General features: G+C 47.5%; 1 protein-coding gene across 1 annotated transcript in view; it reads right to left on the bottom strand.

Annotated features, from left to right (window-relative positions):
• The window catches only part of NUP210 (nucleoporin 210), a 91,862-nt gene extending 73,967 nt beyond the window's left edge, over positions 1 to 17,895 (bottom strand). Inside the window, exons 1-3 of the mRNA XM_080914989.1 lie at positions 17,720 to 17,895; positions 2,773 to 2,909; positions 559 to 690 (exon numbers count right to left, since the gene is read on the bottom strand). Of these exons, the coding sequence (XP_080771115.1) occupies positions 559 to 690; positions 2,773 to 2,909; positions 17,720 to 17,886 (436 nt within the window). The 5' untranslated portion in view covers positions 17,887 to 17,895. The remainder of the gene's footprint in view (positions 1 to 558; positions 691 to 2,772; positions 2,910 to 17,719) is intronic.
• Positions 17,896 to 18,109: the final 214 nt, after the last annotated feature.

Genomic DNA, 18,109 nt, shown 5'->3' with positions numbered 1-18,109 from the left:
TAGCCCAGTCTGCTGACCACCAGACAAGGCCACACACAAGAATCCTGTCCCAGAGCCAGCCACTTCCCATGCCAGTCAAGAAGTAACACCCAACACAGAGGCAGAAGCCCACAGGGGCCCTCATCATACACCTGTTTAGAGGTCTGGAGAACTTAGGAAATCAAAAACCACCTAGAAACAGGGCGGGGAGAAGGGTTCCTCTTGCCCAGACAGTCATCACCTCTGTGGGGAGCGCTTCCACCACTGCCCAGATGTCAGCTCCTGACACAGTGGTAGCAAGGAGAAACTAACTCTGCACAGGCACCATATCTACTCCCAGAGACAGATAAGACCTGTACACACAGGCTGGCTGTCAGGCCTGTGAACATGAGGAAGGGTGAGGCTCAATGCCATCAGGGGACACAGCCACCTCAGAGATTGCTTCTACCCACTCCACTGCTCCCTTGGCAGTGGCTTTTCCTTTCTGGCTGGAACAGCGGCTAGTCATGAGAAGATACAGCAACCAAGGCTATGGCCAAGATGGAAGCCTGCCAAAGGGCACTGGGCGAGCGCAGTCACCTTCTGAGTCCAGAGCCTGGATCTTCAGCTCTAGGGGAGAGTCCTCAAGATAGAGCTCACGGGTAGTAGAGACAATCTGGATGCCATGGATGAGATCAACAATGGCGTCACAGCGCAGCACCTGGCCTGTAGCTGCAGGGTCAAAGAAAAACAGCACTGAGAATGTTGCCCAACCACTGTCCCACCTCCAGTGGTGTTGACTACGGTAACTAAGAACCCAACACACTGCTGCTCACTCCTGTACTTGTTCCTTTGGTGTTTGTTTAGCTTTTCTGAAAATTTTTATTTACTTATTATTGTGTAGATGATGGGGAGAGGGGCTGCTTAGCACGGCACAAATGTATGCAGGAAACAGCAGGGAACAACTCTGTGGAGTTCTGGGGATGGAACTCAAGTCTCTGGGTTTGTACAGCCATTTCCCTGGCCTCCCTTGCTTTCTGTACATCAACCTTCTGTGAGACTACCCATGATATCACAAGGGGAAGCATGGATACATGCAGACTTTTTACTTCTATCTTCATAAGGCAGATAACAACATTACCTGGAGAACCATCGAAATTGAGGACAACCTTGTATAATAAAAGTTATCCTGGCCATTCTCCAGGACCAGATAGAAACACTTCTTCTATCTGTATTAGCCCATGCATCAAGGGCCTCAAAAATTCATATACTGTTGTGCTTGATGGTACACAACTATAGTCCCAGCTACTCAGGGGGCTGAGGCAGGAGGACTGCTTGGGTCTAGTAGCTCAGGGACAGACTGGACCCACCTGAAAACAAAATCTATGGACTGGATAGAGCCTGAGCTGTTTGTAGCATAGCATATTCTTCCTAAGGACACAACCATGTCAGATGTCCTCCAATCACCTGCAACTCCAGCTCCAGGGGGAACTGAAGCCTCTCATATCCATAAGCACCCACATGCATACACCCACACACAAACACACATCCTACACATAATCAAAGTATAATTTAAAAAGCAATACAATTTATATGCTGTGACCTGGGAAAACTGGGAATCTATGCTAGGTAGGAAATAAGCTAAATAAGACCAAGCTGTTGTGTGCATAAAACTAGTGTTCCTCACACTGAGCTATACTGAACGCTCTAAATGTTTAACATGAAGGAACGTCTGTGGGATAGCCTCCTGTTAAAAACAGTATTCAGCAGGCTGGACACACGCCTTTGATCCCAGCACTTGGGAAGCAGAAACAGGTGGGTCTCTGTGAGTTCAAAGCCAGCATGTCTATTGGTCTTCACAGGGAATTCCAGGACAGCCAGGACTACAGTAAAAGCACTATCACAAAAAAAAAAAAAAAAAAAAAAAAAGGTACATGTTCAGCATTTAAAATGTGGGGTTGAAGAGATGACTTAGGTATGAGCTGCCTCACAACTACCTGTAAGTCCAGCTCCAGTTATATAACGCCCACTTCTGGCCTCCATAGCATACACACAGACATACATGTACACGTTAAATAAGATATAACATTTTTAAAGTAATAACTCTTAGCAGAGTCTGAACATGTAGCTCAGTGATCCAGGACTTGCTTACACACACAAGGCCCTGGGTTCAACCTCTGCACTGCCGAAAAATACTAATAATAACCATAGTAAAATGGAAACTATCACATCTCGGTTCAGGGAGTGTAACAGAAGGTCACATGCTTTCTAGGTTCAGTCGGCCTTCTATATATGTGGATTCACAAACACTCACTCCAGCAACCACACACACACTCAGGAAAAGCCCTCTGTGCTGAGCATTCACATCCTGGCATTACCCCTTACACCACACAGTCTGACAATCTGCAGAGCATTGCAATACACTGCGTGTTGTCTTAGACGGGTTAGGAATACAGGAGACAGTTCTAAGCCAGCACTGCACCAGACCACTTGAGGAACTGGTCCCAGAACTGTAGCATCCCAGGGGACCCTGGAACCAATCCACCATGGATCCTGAGAACTGTACTCCACATCCACAATATAATGAATCAAATATGGGGAACAAACAGACATGGTTTCCTATACTAGGTCAATTTTTTCCATTTTGATTTGACACCAGTTAAGAGCACCCAAGGGAACAAATACTAATTTATTAGTTTAGAAAGTCAGTCTCAGTGAGGAAAGACCAGGAAGGATGCTTCCTAGACCCCAGGTAGAGGTCTCAAGGGGGTCCCTTTCTCATAGCCCCACCAAGGATCCCCCATAAATCCTTACTGATGTCTTCTGCAAAGATGATGCTGGTCAGGCGGGCTGGCTGGGTCAAGCGGGCCTGCACCACTGCCTTCTGAGAGCACTGCTGTTCGCTGGAGCCCAGTGGCTCTATGCTGGCTACCTCTGGCCGTGTGGATGACCTGCAGTGAAAAGAGAAAAGGTCACTCCCTGGAACCATAGTGTAAGACACAGAAGCAAGAGCAGAGGCTTCTACCTGGGAATCTGTTGGACTGAAAAACAGAGCAGAGGTGAGGAACTTCATATGTCAACCTAAAGGAAAAACAGAGAAGGAAAACCAAGCCAAGGCTTTCCAGAATCAGAGCTCTGCAACCCGAGGGCTTGAGTCACTGCATACAGCCCCCACTAGGCAAATCAAGCCAGACACTGGACATCTGGACATAGCCTCTGTAATAAATAGTTGCCGTCTGAGATTTCTCCATGGGACTACAGGAGACCTTCTCACCCCAGGGAACAGAGGACGCCTGAAACCACTGTGGCCTCTATCTATTCCTACACATACCTAGAGTGGATTTTAGTTTACGCATTAGGCCCAGGAAGAGATTAAGAGTGGTAACGTATAAATTAAGCTATAACAAGACTGTAATCAAAGTTATCTAAAACCTATTGATTGAGTGGTCTATTTCTGGAATTTTCTATGCAATATTTTCAACCTGTGAGTTACTGATGTAATTTTTCACCAGCAGGAAAAGGGTTTATGCATGAGGAGCAAATACTGGATCTGATCTAGGCTAAACTCAAGCGCACTCACCCAGATATTTTCCTTCATCCCCATATGGCTTCTGTGGCACCTGGAGACACTAAGTATAACCCTATGCACTCAGACTAGTCTCACAACCACAGGAAGGAGAGGCAGATGAGTCCAGCAGCAGATAAGTCAGGATATCTGGGAATGTGCTGTGAAAGCCATTGGGTGTCATTGCCCAGCTACAATGCACAGCACATTGTACACACACAACACAGCACAGCAACAGTCCCAGGTCAAGGTGAACTGTGAACAAATATCAGTGCCCACCAGATGTGGCACTGGGAATACTAAGTGGGCATTCACTGTTACTGCAGGTCCCAGATGGCCTCTGAATGGATGCCACCAAGATGGCAGGGTGATGGAAGAGACTTGTCCTGCCGCACACAGGGATTCTAAGGTGGAGAGGAGACAAACATGCAGTACTCTGAGTACAGAGTGAGCAGAGCCCAGGGTGGGACAGCCATTGAGCAGAAAGCCAGCAGGCCAGCACTCCTCAGTCTTACCCAGACCCATCTCCAACAGCACAGGCATGCTAGAGTCTGTCACGGCTAAAAGCCAGCCATGGTGGCTCTTGCCAGTAATCCCAAAACTGGAATTCAAGGTCCTCCTCAGCTATATAGCAAGTTTGGGGGTTACCTAGGTTACATAATCTGCTATTCAGCACAAAACAGCGGTACACAGCACACCTGAACAGACTTCTCCAGGCTTCTAGCCTCATGTCTGATGTCTTTCTGGAGGCCAGGTGGACACAGGCAACATCTCCAACCGCAAATGAGAACACAGTGATACAACACAGGTACCAACTAAGCTGCTGCAGGAAGCCTGAATACTAAACCAACAGCCACCAGTGACGAAAGATGGAATCCCCAGGAAGAGACAGGTGTGGTTGGCTCAGGGTGTCCTCTGAGGATACAGCACCTTCAGAAGCCGGGGGAAGTACAATGTTGAGGAGGAGTCTCTCTCTCACCATGCAAGAGATGAACTTTACTCAGTAATAGTTGATGTTTCAAGGAGGTTAAAGCTTCACAGGCGGGGGAGCATCAGTCTAGAAAATTCCCACTAAGGAAACAGTACATCGACTGCTTCATAGGACACTAGCGTGAATCCATGAAATTGGAAGAAGACCTCCTGGAAACTCTGGAAAGGCGAAAACAGTCTAGGGTGTGATAAGTAGTCTTGTTGGGCTGTGAAAGTCCTAGTAGCACAGCTGTGACTTGGGAAACTACTGGAAGAAACAGTTCATTATCTGCTATGATGTGGTGGGTTGGCCTGAAGTTGTTTGTATTCTAATGTTAATACTGGCTCCTCAAGAGACTGTTGCTGGAGAGGGGATTGCTCCTGATGAGCAGACCATCATGACTCAGGTGATGCCATGTGAACCTTCTCCCCATTTTAACTGCTCAATAAAAGGCTAGAGCCTGTGATTGGGCAGCAGAAGGGAAAGGTGAAACTGAAGGCTCAAGAGGGGGTGGCCGGTAGAGGGAGAAGAGGAGGATGAAGAGGAGGAAAAGGAGGAGGAGGAAGAGGGGCAGCAGAAGAGGAGACAGTCTCAATGAAGCAGAACCATGTGGCTGAAAGAAACCACAAATAGCAAGAGATTTTATAGCTGGAGAATAAGTTAGTATAGTACTAGATCTGCCCAATCTAGGCATATGGCTTATAATTAAAATATCTGGACTGAGTGTCTTTTTTTACAGGGCTGGAAATTCTAGCAACAGGGTGAATGTGTGGAGTACAGGTTTTTAGGGCAGTGACATGGTCCATGTGATAGCTATAGGTTGTGTGCTGAATGTCCCCCAAAGGCCCATATGCTACAGGCTTGGTCACAGGCATACAGTGCTATGGGGAAGAACAGGGTTTTGAGACTTCGGCCTCTCTTTCCTCATCTACAAACAAGAAGGAATATTTCCTCTGCCATAAGTTCCAATCATGATGTAAATGTCACCGAGAGTCAATTCTCCTATCTTGGGTTTTTGTCTTGCCTTCTCACCAGTAACAGAATGGGCAGACAAAGATAACATTTGTCACACAGGAGTAAAAAGTTGAATGGAAACACAGATCCTCAAACAAGAAATCAGAAACTCTAAAACCCTTGGCAGCCACAAGATGCTAACCAACAGGCTAGAAATTTGACAGATCTGTGTTCTGGGGCACCTGTCAGCAAGTGCTTTAGCTCAAAAGCTCCCACTGAGTAGAGCTTTGGGATACCAAGTTCCCTGCAGAGCAATTCTGCAGAGAACAGGTCACTAACAAGAGAGGCAGGAACAAAGCTAGAGTTGGTTCTCTGGCTTGCAGCTACAGCAGCAGGTCTCAAAGGCTAAGGGAGAAACAGTGGGAACAAGTTTCCCTGTCTGTCTGACTGTCTAAAGAAGACTGATCCAGCTGGAAGCCTGACTGGCTGGGAACTGACGGCTTCTTCCTCTAAGCATAGCAGAAATATCTAAGACCAGGTTAGGAGCAAGACTGGGGAAAACATGGCTGTGTCCTAGCTATGGAAAGACTGGTGGGCTCTAATTGGTTGTGTATGCAAATGAAGTATAGGAAAAAACCAATCAGGAAAAAAAAGCTATCAAACTTGAGAAGGTACAGTCCACCAGGTCTGCCCACTGTGGGAGGTGTCATGTCTCCTGTTCTGCAGACAAAATGAAAACCAGTTCACTTGGCTTTCTGCTCAGGGCATCTCTATTCCCAGGTTAAATCAACTGCTAGCCTCAGGGCACCTCCCTGTGATTGTACAGAACCAGCAGACAGCAATGTTCCCACCCTCAAGGAACATATGGCAGGCCTCATAATCTGAAAGTGACACACCTGTGTTTCCTGGGGACCCTAAGGCGGCACAGCAGTGGGGCTGAGGATCAGGCAGTATGGCCTAACTTTTGAATACTTACAGAATGGTGAAGTGTGCAGATTGTCCTGAAGCTGTTTGTATTTTAATGTTAATTCCACTTCCCCAAGAAGGGTTGCCTAGTCACATCCTCTTGAGGTGACTTAATCTGAACCCTCCCATTTTAATTAGTAAAATAAAGAAAAGCCAGTGAGTGGGCGAGGAGAGGGAGGTAGAGACCTGAAAGGTCAGGGAGGAGGGTGGATGTCGTCAAAACATGGAGATTCCCAAGAACCAGCTAGACCCAGGTGGGACTGATTGGTGTTAAATAGCTATGAACATCAAGGATTTTACAGGTCTAATATCTCATATAGAAGGGCAGTTTGTATCTGTGTCTGTTTGATGCAATCTTGTTGTGTAGAGGGTTTGTGGATTGAGAGTTGAATATATAAACCTGTATGAAAAGCATTTGGGCTGTAGAGTTGTGCTTGTGTTGAATTTTGGGGTAAAGGAACCCCCAGGATGAAGGCTGAAAACAGGTGGTAGAAAAACTGCCAGGGAAGAGAGCTGTGCGAACGGGTGGCGGCTCGGACTGGGCCAGGGATATGTGGGGCTCCAACAGAGCTTTCTGATCATCTTTTGGAGGCACAAGGTTCTTCCCTTCTCCCAGGTCTCCCAGCTTTTCTGTGATTAGCTCTGTGCTCACCCTATTTGTGTGTCTACAGCCTGGACCAGAATGTACTCAGTAGATACAGATTCAACCCAGGAAGAGTTGAGTGCCTTTAGGATCTGCTGGAGATAAACTTCACAGAGACTGAAGCACTTGAGATGTCTACCTCCAGCAGGGAGCTAACTCAAGCCAGGTTCTGGACTTTAGCTGCACAACTGAAGGTACAGGAAGCTCTATGTCCAGTCTCTAGACATCACGACCATCCACCCTACAGAGCCTCTACTCTCTACTCTAGAAGTCAGTGAGAGCTGTGGCACTTCAGACCTGCAGACTTACCCTGCTAGGGACCGACTGTGATCCAAAGGCCTTCAGCTTTGAGTTGCAGCACTTCTCAGAGGCAGTGGCTGGCATCTCAAAGGTAACATGTTTATACCCCGTAGTGGTTGGAATAAGAACCCAGAGGCTCAAGTATTTGAATGCTTGGTCATCAGGGAGTGGCCTGTTTAGGATTAGGAGGTGTTGCCTTGTTGGATTAGACGTGGTGGTGTTGGAGGAAGTGTGTCACTAGGGGTGGGCTTTGAGGCTTCAAAAGCCTACCCCAGGCCCAGTGGCTCTCTCTTCCTGCTGCCTATGGATTCAGATGTAGAACTCTCAGCTCCAGGTCCAGCTTCAGGTCTGCCTGTGTGCCATGCTTCTCACTGAGGTGGTAATGGAATTAACCTCTGAAGCTGTAAGCAAAACCCAATTAAATGCTTTCTTTGTAAGAGATATCATGGTGATGATGTCTCTTCAGAGCAACAGAACCTTTTAAAGCACACATGTTCCATTCAAATCCTGTGTGGCACTATGTTTTAAATGGTTTTACCCTGTCTAAGGTTATTGATCCTGACTGGATGATTGAGTAGCTCTGATTTATACTCTAGTTGTCTACTGATTCTTAGAGGGAGAGGAGACAAGAACCTGGTTGGGGGCTGGGGACAGAACAAGATCAGAAGAGACTACCTCACTATGTTACTAGGACTCTTAACCACGAGAGAAAGAAGGAACTGCAGGTCAGTATGCTTTCCTGAATCTTGACCCTGGTGTTCTGCCTCCTCCAGACCTCCCCCAGGCAGGAGCCTCAACCATCTGAAGTCAGATCTCAGCTTATAAGGCCCTCTCTCCCACAACTTTCCTATCTCTATCCCTTAGCAAACGCCTTCGTGGAGATCCTGCTTCAGTGGGAGGTGAGCAGGAAAACGCAGAAAGGAGGACTCAGGGCTGGGGTGAGCATGGACCAGAAAGGGGAAGCCTGCAATTTACAGTAGGCTAGCTAGTTAGACAAGGTGTGGCTGAGGAATTCTGTACTCTTGAAAAAAGGCAGGTCTGCCATCAGTGACATTAGTGTCCTCAACTGAGGCAGCCACGTGGCTTCCTTTTGCTGCTAACATCACACTGGGTTTTGGTTTGTTTTAGTATCAAGCCAACTTTGCATTCCTGGGATTCACCCTCTTGCTCCCTGACATTTCTCTGGATTTAACTCTCACACACTGTGGTGGGTTTTGTGTTGGGGTCTGTGGTTTTCCTTTTCATACACTGTTTCTGTGTATGAGCAGCTGGTGTCCTGAACTGAGGAAATGCCTGCTTCCCTTCCCTGCTGGGAACTAAGCACTATGGTATGTCTGCCTCCTCTAGGGGTCACAGGACACACAAGTGTGTATAAAGCAAATTGTAGCAACTCTATGGAGTGAACCAGAAAGCCTTGGGTGTTACACAGCTTTCCAAGTGTATTCAGAACCAGTCCCAAAGTTGGCCAGGTGAGAGCCCACAGCGGCAGACACTGGGTTCAGTGCCTGTCATGCGGCCATGCCATCTCCTCACAGGCTCCTGCCATGTTCTTTCCAAAGTCTCCTGGTGACAAGAGCTCCCTTGCAAGACCAGGTTCAAAGGCACCCTCTCTCTGCCAACAACCCAGTAGACAGGCACAGGAAAGATACTCACACCTGACTCAGGTGTGAATCACTCAGGAAGGGCATGTCCTTGAGCTCCATCCACCTCTCCAGTAACAGCACCTAACTCTTCTGTGGACCTGCCTAGGATGATGTCAGTGTGTCTCTCCAGCTCCCACACTGAAATCCTAGCTCCCAAGACAGCAGTACTGGGGAGTGGTTAGGCTATGGGCACAGAGACTCCAGAAAGGGCTCAATGCCATTTAAAGAGGCTTCTCAGAGCTGCCTTCCCCTCACCCCCTCCCCACACACAAACCTAAGGACTAACAAGAAGCTGGTAGTTTGCAAGTGGGAAGTGGCCTCACAACACCACCACTCAGACAACATCTGTGACTTCCAGCACTGAGTGAAGACATTCTCATTATTTCAAGCGACTTCTCCATCTAGGGGTTTGTCACAGCAGCCAGGAAGCTCCTGAGCACTCTGCCCTGAGGACACTGACAGACACATGACTGGCCAACAAAAGCCTTGTACACTCAGGTCACAGAGATGAGTCTGGACTGTCACATGCCCCTCAGTGTATCCAATCAGAGCAGGTGTTGTGGTTTATGCCCACGAAAACTGGAATATGAGGTGGGGTGGGGAAGCATCAGGTTGCCATAGTATCTTGCTACCCTAAGAGTGAGCCAAGTGATGCCACAGCTAAAACCTAAGAACCAAGAAGCAGATCCTAGTGACTATGCATTCATTTCCAACTCCAGCACAGAAACTGGAAACTAACCCTGCCTAAGAGTCTCCTTCACTGTATTTTAAACATTTTGGTTTGCATTTCCTGTCACATGCAGCATCTCAAGGCTGGGAGGTGAATCCTCCAGGCTGAGCTCTTGATGGTTGCAGTAATGCTTCCTACAGACTCAGTACTATAATAAACACCACCATGGTAATGTTCATTATTATATGATAACTCTGTGTTAAACAGTAAAGTGTGATGTGCACAGCAGTGTCCCCAATAGTCCTATTAGAACCCCAGGTGACAGATCAGGAAACCTCCACCTGATGTCACTGTATGCCTAGAAAACAATGGCTTCAACAAAGCTCAGACTAGGAAGTAAGGACATAATCCTGATACTCAGTACTGGGTACAACATTCAAAACCTACACTAAGGACTTCCCATCCTACCTGGTGCTGCCCACAGAGGGCTGCACTCCCAGAACCTACAGAAGATGGCATCACCGCCCACCTGACCAGCCCCACCTCTAATGTACCCTTTTAAATGTATTTCTTAAAGGTGACTGGTCTTTTTTTCCCCCAAACTTGTTGAAGGAGGGGCCTAGCAAGCCAGGCGCCAGCTTCAGAGCCCTATCCTACTTCACCCCTCAGCTACACTCTGCTGGGAGACTCCATGGCTCAGGCACCTCTACTTAAGTGGGTATCACCCTGCCCCTAGAGCAGGATTTGGGGACTGAAAAAATAGCTCTTTAGGATTAAGTGAAGAATAATATTTGAAGGGGTTAGAAGACAAACTAGCTTTGCCATCATGGCTCCTACTGGGTAGTAGCAAGGACACTGGCGTCCTGGTCCTGCAGTATCTAACCACCAAGAGCTGCCTAGACTCTAGTGCTTTCTTGTGACCTTCCCCGCAGTTGTGATTTGGCTCTTAAATGTCTCCAGAAGGCCTTATCCTGAACACTTGGTCACTGTAAGACAGAAGAACCCTGAAGTTACTCCTAGTCCTTTGGAAGTCAGGGCATTAGTGTACACCACTGGAGGAGACACTAGGGTGCCAGCCCCTTTCTCCCTCCCTGCTTTTTGCTTCCTGGCCACCATGAGGTAGGCTGACCTTGGCCCACCACCCATTCCCACAGGCCCAAACCTTTATAGACTGGTTTCCCCATTCCATGGCTTATCCAAATAATTTTCTGATAGCAAAGAGTTGGAGACCCAACACACTCACCTTGGGGACCTCCCCACCACTTGACTCAGAATAGTCACAACCAACACCAATTGTGCCTTTATTGTGTTCTTTATTCTTCTCTGAGGACTACACAAGGGCCTCCTGCTTACAAAGGCCAAAAAAGAGCATGGGACCCCACCCTGAACTTTGAGCCACCAGGATAGGTGCCTAGAATTAATACCCAGTCCTCCGGAAGAGCAGTCAGTGCTCTTAAATGCTGAACCATCTTCCAATTTTCTTTTCATTTTTTTCCTTAAATTATTTCTCCTTTACTGGAAAGGCAATGTAAAAGGAAACCCTACACACCAGGATAAACAGACACTCGGTTGGGCTTGCCAGAAAACCAGACCCAAAAAATGTTCTGAACCTGGGGTTAGTGCTTCCCACAGCTTTCAGAAGCAGCCAAGCACTTAAAGAGGAGGTGATGAAGGGGACAGTCACTTAGGAAGTAAAACTTTCAGCTAACATTTTAAAATGAAAGAAAGAAAAGAAAGTAAGAGGGCGGTTGTCAGGGGTAGTGTAGGAGGAAGTGGGGAGCTGGTGTTTAACGGCTAAGGGGTTTCAGTTTTACAAGGCAGAGTTCTGAGATGGATGTCAGGGTGCTCTTAGGAGGCAATGATCTGGGTTACAGTTAAGAGCACTTACTACTTTTGCAGAGGACCCAGGTTCAGTTCTGAGCACCCAACATGGTGCCTCACAACTGCTCTTAGGTCTAGTTCCACGGGATTCAACACCCTCTCCTGACTTCCACAGACACTAAGCACATACACACAGGTAAACACTCACATGCACACATAAAAGGAAATAAACTGTAAAGTAAGTAAATACAAAACTGCTATTAACATACTGACTCAAGAAAACCTTTAAACAGTCTAAACAATCAAGAGTGAATTCCAAGACACCAGCTATATGTTTCTGTAGAACAGTGCTTCCACAGAGCCTGTCAGGTCTTGGGTTCTTTCCAGCACCACTAAATAAATAATAAGGGAGAGTGGGCAGGAAAGGGTGACACTTTCTCCGCACCAATGGCTGCATGAGACCTACCAGCATACAGAATGCCCCAACTCTCTGCCTTTAAGAGAGCCGTCCCCTTTTCAGAAGATGGGCCAGGACCTGGGCAGGAGAAGAGGAACAGAGACTCTGTCAAGTTGGGCCAGAAAACAATGGGGGGGGAAAAAACAAGGGACAAGGGAGAAGGTTAAGAAAGACAAAAAAGAAGATGGATGAGAAGGCTGGACCGGTGGTCAACCCAGCCCATCCTCCATACATCTGCAGAACTCTGGGTGGAAGCCACCTCAGGGTCAGGCAGAATAGAGGAACCCCACAAAGGAAGTGGAAGAAAACCACCCATGGCTCCAGGTCAGCTCAAGTCAACACACACTTTCCAGAACCTTCCTCTCACTGATCTAGTAAGGTGAGCAAGCAGAGACACCTCTTGAGTCTCACTCCTCAGGAACCTCTACAGCAGGAGCTCTGGAAGCCAAGAGGGCATGGTTCTTGGAAAAGCAAGGCTCAAAGCCTGACCTGCCACCTCTTTTCCTGTCCCCTAACCAAAGCCCACAAGGTCTCACATGACCTCTGCCTTCTGAGCTTTCTACCTTCACCTTCTGATACCCTAGAGAGAACCGGTTTTGCTTTTGTTTTTTAAATCAAAGATACTCAGCCAAACAAGGATCCATATTCCTGAACATCCCCCACTGCTTCCTTTTTTGCCAATTAACCAGATAATGAGGTCAGCTCCCACCAATGAGATAAGACAGAAACCACCTAAACTGGGGATAAGAGACAGGGCTATTTATGATGAATATGTTACCTGGTTTCACTTTGGTTCTGGCATTTTGCAAAATTAAATAAATAAATAAATTTACTGAATTACTTTCACTTTCTTCATGTGTTTCCCCAACACCCTAAGCTCACCAAATGCACCTCCTCTTCCAAAAATGTTCAGTCTCAGACTGCATGCAGCCTTGCTGTTCTTGCCATTTGAACCTACTCAAGGTCCAGGAGGACTCTAGAAGATGTATTCGGAATACATGTCTGAGATTGCCATTCATTTCTTCCACAGGCCATGTGCAAATGCCCCCACGTCTAACCCAGAACTGCAGGATGCAGGGCATCCCCCACTCCACTGTTAGTCCTTCTGGAGCACAGTCCAGTGCATAGTGACATCATATATGACCGCTGTTTGTTAAGTGACTCTCTGACACAGAAGGAACTCTGACAGGTCTGAGAACCCTTAATTGCTAGCAGTTTTGGGAACAGAGTCAGGAGGTACAGCTCTCTGCTGTCACTCTCAGCAGCCTGAGGAGTTCACCTAGACTTTTGGGACCTGACTTAGCAAAAATAAAAATTCATAGCTTCAACACATAAAAGAACTTTGGGACCAGTCAGTCTATGAAGAGGAGTTGGGGTTTATCTTAGGATCTCTATTGCTAACTTGGAGAGGAAAAGGTTTATTTTAGCTTACAACTCTAAGATCCTACCCATCACTGATGGAGATCAGGGCAGGAACTTGGAGGCAAGAGCTAGGAGCTGATCAGAGGCCATGAAAGAGTGCTGTTTATTGACTTGATCCTCCTGGCTTGCTCAGACTGCTTTCTTATCACAGGACTACCAGTTCACAGGCTCCACAGGCAATAGTAAACTAGGCCCTTCCACATCAAACATCAATTAAGAAAATGTACCACAAGCTGGAGAGATGGTTCGGAGGTTAAGAGCACTGACTGTCTTCCAGAGGTCCCGAGTTCAATTCCCAGCAACCACATGGTGGCTTACAACCATCTGTAATGAGATCTGGTGCCCTCTTCTGGTGTATCTAAAGACAGGTACAGTTTACTAATATAAATAAAATAAATAAATCTTTAAAAAGGAAAAGAAAATACACCACAAGCTTCCTCACACTCTGGTGGAGGTATTTTCTTACTTGAGGTTCCCTCTTCCAAAATGATTCTAGTTTCTGTCAAGTTGCCATAAAAAACTAGCCAGCACAGGGTTTTATTATAATATTTTTAATCTTAAAAAAAATTCAACTATAAAAAATAAAAATAAACCCTAATACAATAAAAACTATTTTCTTCTCTAATTTATTCTATATGGGAATAGGTGTTTTGCCTGCATATGTATATGTATACACCATGTGTGTACAGTGTCCTCAGAGGCCAGAAGAAGGTATCAGATCCCCTAGAACTGAAGGTACACACAGTTGTGAGCCTCCATATAGGTGCTAGGAGTTAAACACAAGTCCTCTGGAAGAGCGAGTTCTCTTAACCAAAGGGCCATTCCTCCAGCCCCCACATACTATAATGCAGGGTTGAGCACAAGGGTTAACTGAGAAATGCCTAGAGAAGAAAACAAGACATACACACGAGCTGTGTCACAAATAAGTGTGCCATCATCCAGAGACAGTCACCTTCCTTTGTCTTTACAGTCATCATAAAGGGGCTGCAGAAATGGCTGAGGAAAAACACTTGCTCTTGCAGAGGACATGGGTTTGGTTTCCAGCACCCATGAGGCTGCTTATTGCTTATAACCACCTGTAACCCAGTTCTAGAGGGATCCAACAATGTGTTCTGGCCTCCTCAGGTACCAGGCACACAAATAAAAAATAAATAAATAAAATTAAGAAAAAGAAGAAAGTAAGCAATCGTGGTGTGTGTGTGTTCATGTGTGTCCTATTTTAGTGGGTCTTGATGCCGCCATCTTCAAATGGTTCCTATGGAATTTAAATGAGATCAGAGAAGATTTCTGAGGGTCACACAACAGAATTGCAATTGATTAGGTAAAAGTCTAGCTCAAGGGAACACAAGATAATAGGATGTTTTTAGTGGGAAAAAAAAGTTAACAGTTTTGTTTGAGATTTGAGGGTGGGAGTGGGTGAGAATGAGATCCTACCCAAAGTCATTTGCATTCAGGCCTTATGTCTAGTTAATCAGATAGATAGTAACATATATTCAGTCTGTCAGCTTGGTTCATTGGATGGACAAACATTGGGACAGGGAGAGAGATGTTAAGTCTATGTCAACTGTAATGAATTCTTACTCTCAGCCAAGCAGAAGCTTCAAACAGACTTTAGGGTAAAGTGCTCTCTTCCCTTTCCCCTTTCCCTACAACTTGCCCATCTTTCTGTCCTAACCCACTTATCCCTTAGCTAAGAAGATTCAGGCCCAAACTAGGCAAATGTATCAGGCAGGCTACTCGGCTACCTCAAGTAAGAACCATCATCCAGTGAGCTAAGAAGTGACACTACATCTACGTGCGCGCGCACTCGCACACAGACACACAGACACACAGACACACAGACACACACACACACACACACACACACACACACACACACACACACACACACGGATTGACCAAAGCCAGAGTCTCCAGACTCCCTGGGCCTCATCCTCACTCATCTCCTGTGCCTTCTCTACCCTACTTCCCAAAAGAGCACCTTCTTAATAAGCCACAGAACTGAAAGGAAACTACAATGTGCCTAAATTTGGGACAAGCTTCAAAGACAAGGGTGGGATTTCTTTTTTCCCTCTCAATTCAAGGTTTTCCTGGGCACTATTTGTATATACAAGGATACCTTTTAAAGGAACCAATAAAATAACTTTCCATGCAAAATAGCTTAAGCTAAATCACAACTTGTTCTGTAGCAAGGCTGTCTGGGTTTAACTGGAAAGACAAATGAGCCTGGCAAATTTACCAAGGCTGTGGTCCCAGGCCCCACTGGATGGGCTGGAAGGCCGGCTGCTCCGGTTTCAGCACCATCATGGCCACTCTGTGAGTGAGCTGCCACCTCTCCCTGTCTGCATTCCCTCAAATGAAGCAACAAGGAGTAGATGACCTCCCAGGTACTGGATGCTACGAGAAAAGGTAACCTTGAAGCTACAGGCCCAGACATGCAGTAACTTCAGAGAACCAGGAGCTCAGCACTGAATCTCAAGGATGAACAACACCCCCAGGGCCTGGCAGGGGTTAAATTGTCTTTGTTTTACATCTCACAGACTTGAAGGGCTTTAGGGACTATCTCCTCCCTTGCAAAGATGACCACAGGCATGAGTCTTAGCTACCTGCCAACTCCCAAAACCTCCAGGATCTTCAAAACTAAAGCAATGAGTGACTGTATTCAAAATAACACTTCTGAATTGTGCCTGATTGACAGACCATCTTCCTGTGAAGAGAGAAACTGCAACCAAACACCTTCAGAGAAGACACTTTTCAACCACACCTTAGGATGAAAGCCACCAGACACTAAACAAGCTAGAAGGAACTTAGCATGCCTATGATGTATCTGAGCTTTTGAATTTATGTCCCAGTCCTCCCACTGAGAACATAAAAATCTGCCAAGACCCATCAGCAACTCTCAGGCAAGTGCAGTTAGAGGGGAAGTAGAGAGAGAAAAGGTTGTTATTTTAGAAAGAAACACGTGACTACAGAACTTCATGGGAAGCAGAACACAAATACATGCCAGAGATTCACATGGAGCCAGCTGTTTTAAACAGTCAGCTTCCTCTCTCTTACCCATCTAGCACACTGACAACTCCAACTATAGAGTGAGCATGTATCCCTCCAGAGTACTAACAGCCGATCTCCCCACTCAAAACAAAGCCCCAGAGAGGAGTAAACACCTCCCATGGGTAAAGCACTCACTCCAAACTGCAATGGAAAGACTGCCTGCCTCTTTACACTACAGAAGCCCACCTAGAGACACTGGTCTCCCAATCCAGACTGACTACAAAAAGGCCATCCTCCTGCCTCAGCCTCCCCAGTGAAGTAATTATAAGGATACAATGCCACCCTTACGAGACAGACTTTTTAAAACAAATAGGTTTGAGAAGTACATATAACAGAATATGGGTCTGAGCTCAGGGCATCATATAGAACATTAACATACATACACACACACACACACACACACACACACACACACACACACACACCTAGCTATGAATTAAGCCATAGTAGACCACTGGTTCTCAACCTTCCTGCTGCAACCCCTTACAATTCCTCATGTTGTTGATCTGTATTAAAACCATAAAATTATTTTGCTGCTACTTCACAACTGTAATGTTGCTACTGTTATGAATCGTAATGTAAACATCTGACATGCAGCCCCGAACTGAACTGGGTCTTAACCAATGACCTAAACACCTTCTTAAGGAAGCTGGCAGCAAAGTGTAGCCTAAGAGAAGGGAGGGACTACTTAGCACTAGTGAGGTTAGGGTGTGGGTCAAGGGTGTGACTTGGTCACACCCTACTCAGCCTGCACCCAGCAACTAGAAGTTCTCCCCTCATCTGCCTAGCCAAAGGCTGGACCGTGGAACCCTGCTGGAAGCCAGGTAATTAAAGCAGACCCCACTCCACCTGCATCTCATTCCTTTCCTTTCACTGAGCTGGAAAATGGTCCTTTCATCCAAGACTTAATGATCCTCCCCAAGTGGCCCAACGGTGTGGTGTGTCTCCCACAGACTCCTTGCCCAAGTCTCTACAGACACTCTTCTCACACCAGACAGGCGCCAGTGGTGAGTCCCCCGTCTCCCACGAACTCCAGAGCCTTCGCTGCTCAAGCTGGAGCTCCTCAGGGCCCTGTCAGCAGGAGACTGAGGCCACGTGCGGCACTGCCCTCCACAGCCCGCGATCAGAGCCTCCTCTTCCCGCGCAGCCCAGACACGAGTGGCCCGGGCGCCATGTGCAGACGGCGAGCGCGCGCGCCGCGGGGTCACGCGGGGCCGGCTGGAGCGAGCACGTCACGCACCTGCGGCCCAGGCCCCCTCCCGCGCACCTGCCGCCTCCCGCCGGGCCCGCGCGCCTCACCAGCGGTAGCAGCCCTCAGAAGCTTCCAGAGTGAAGTTCACGCGCGTGGCCCGCGTGAAGGGCAGCAGCACTTTGGGAATGTTAAGCTTGGCGGCCGCGGCGGGGCCCACTACCTGCAGCAACAGCAGCGCCCAGAGCGCCGGCTGTACCACCGAGGCCCGCGCCATCCTCCCGGCCTCGCTAGCGCCGGGGCGCGCGCTCCCGCGCCCTCCGCGGCCGCGCGCCGGGTAGCAGGTGGCCGTGTGGGGCGGGGCGAGCGCGGTGGGGGCGGGGCAGGCGGGAAAGCGGAGAGCACGCGCCCAGTGCTGAACCCCCTAGAGCGTGCCCAGTCAAGCGATCTTTTTCAGCCCGGGATCCCGTAGCGCATGGCCTAAGGCCTCCGCCGCGCGC

Source organism: Micromys minutus (genome assembly GCF_963924665.1).
Source record: "Micromys minutus genome assembly, chromosome: 3".
Lineage (NCBI taxonomy): Eukaryota > Metazoa > Chordata > Mammalia > Rodentia > Muridae > Micromys > Micromys minutus.
This window is presented reverse-complemented; position numbering and strand designations above follow the sequence as displayed.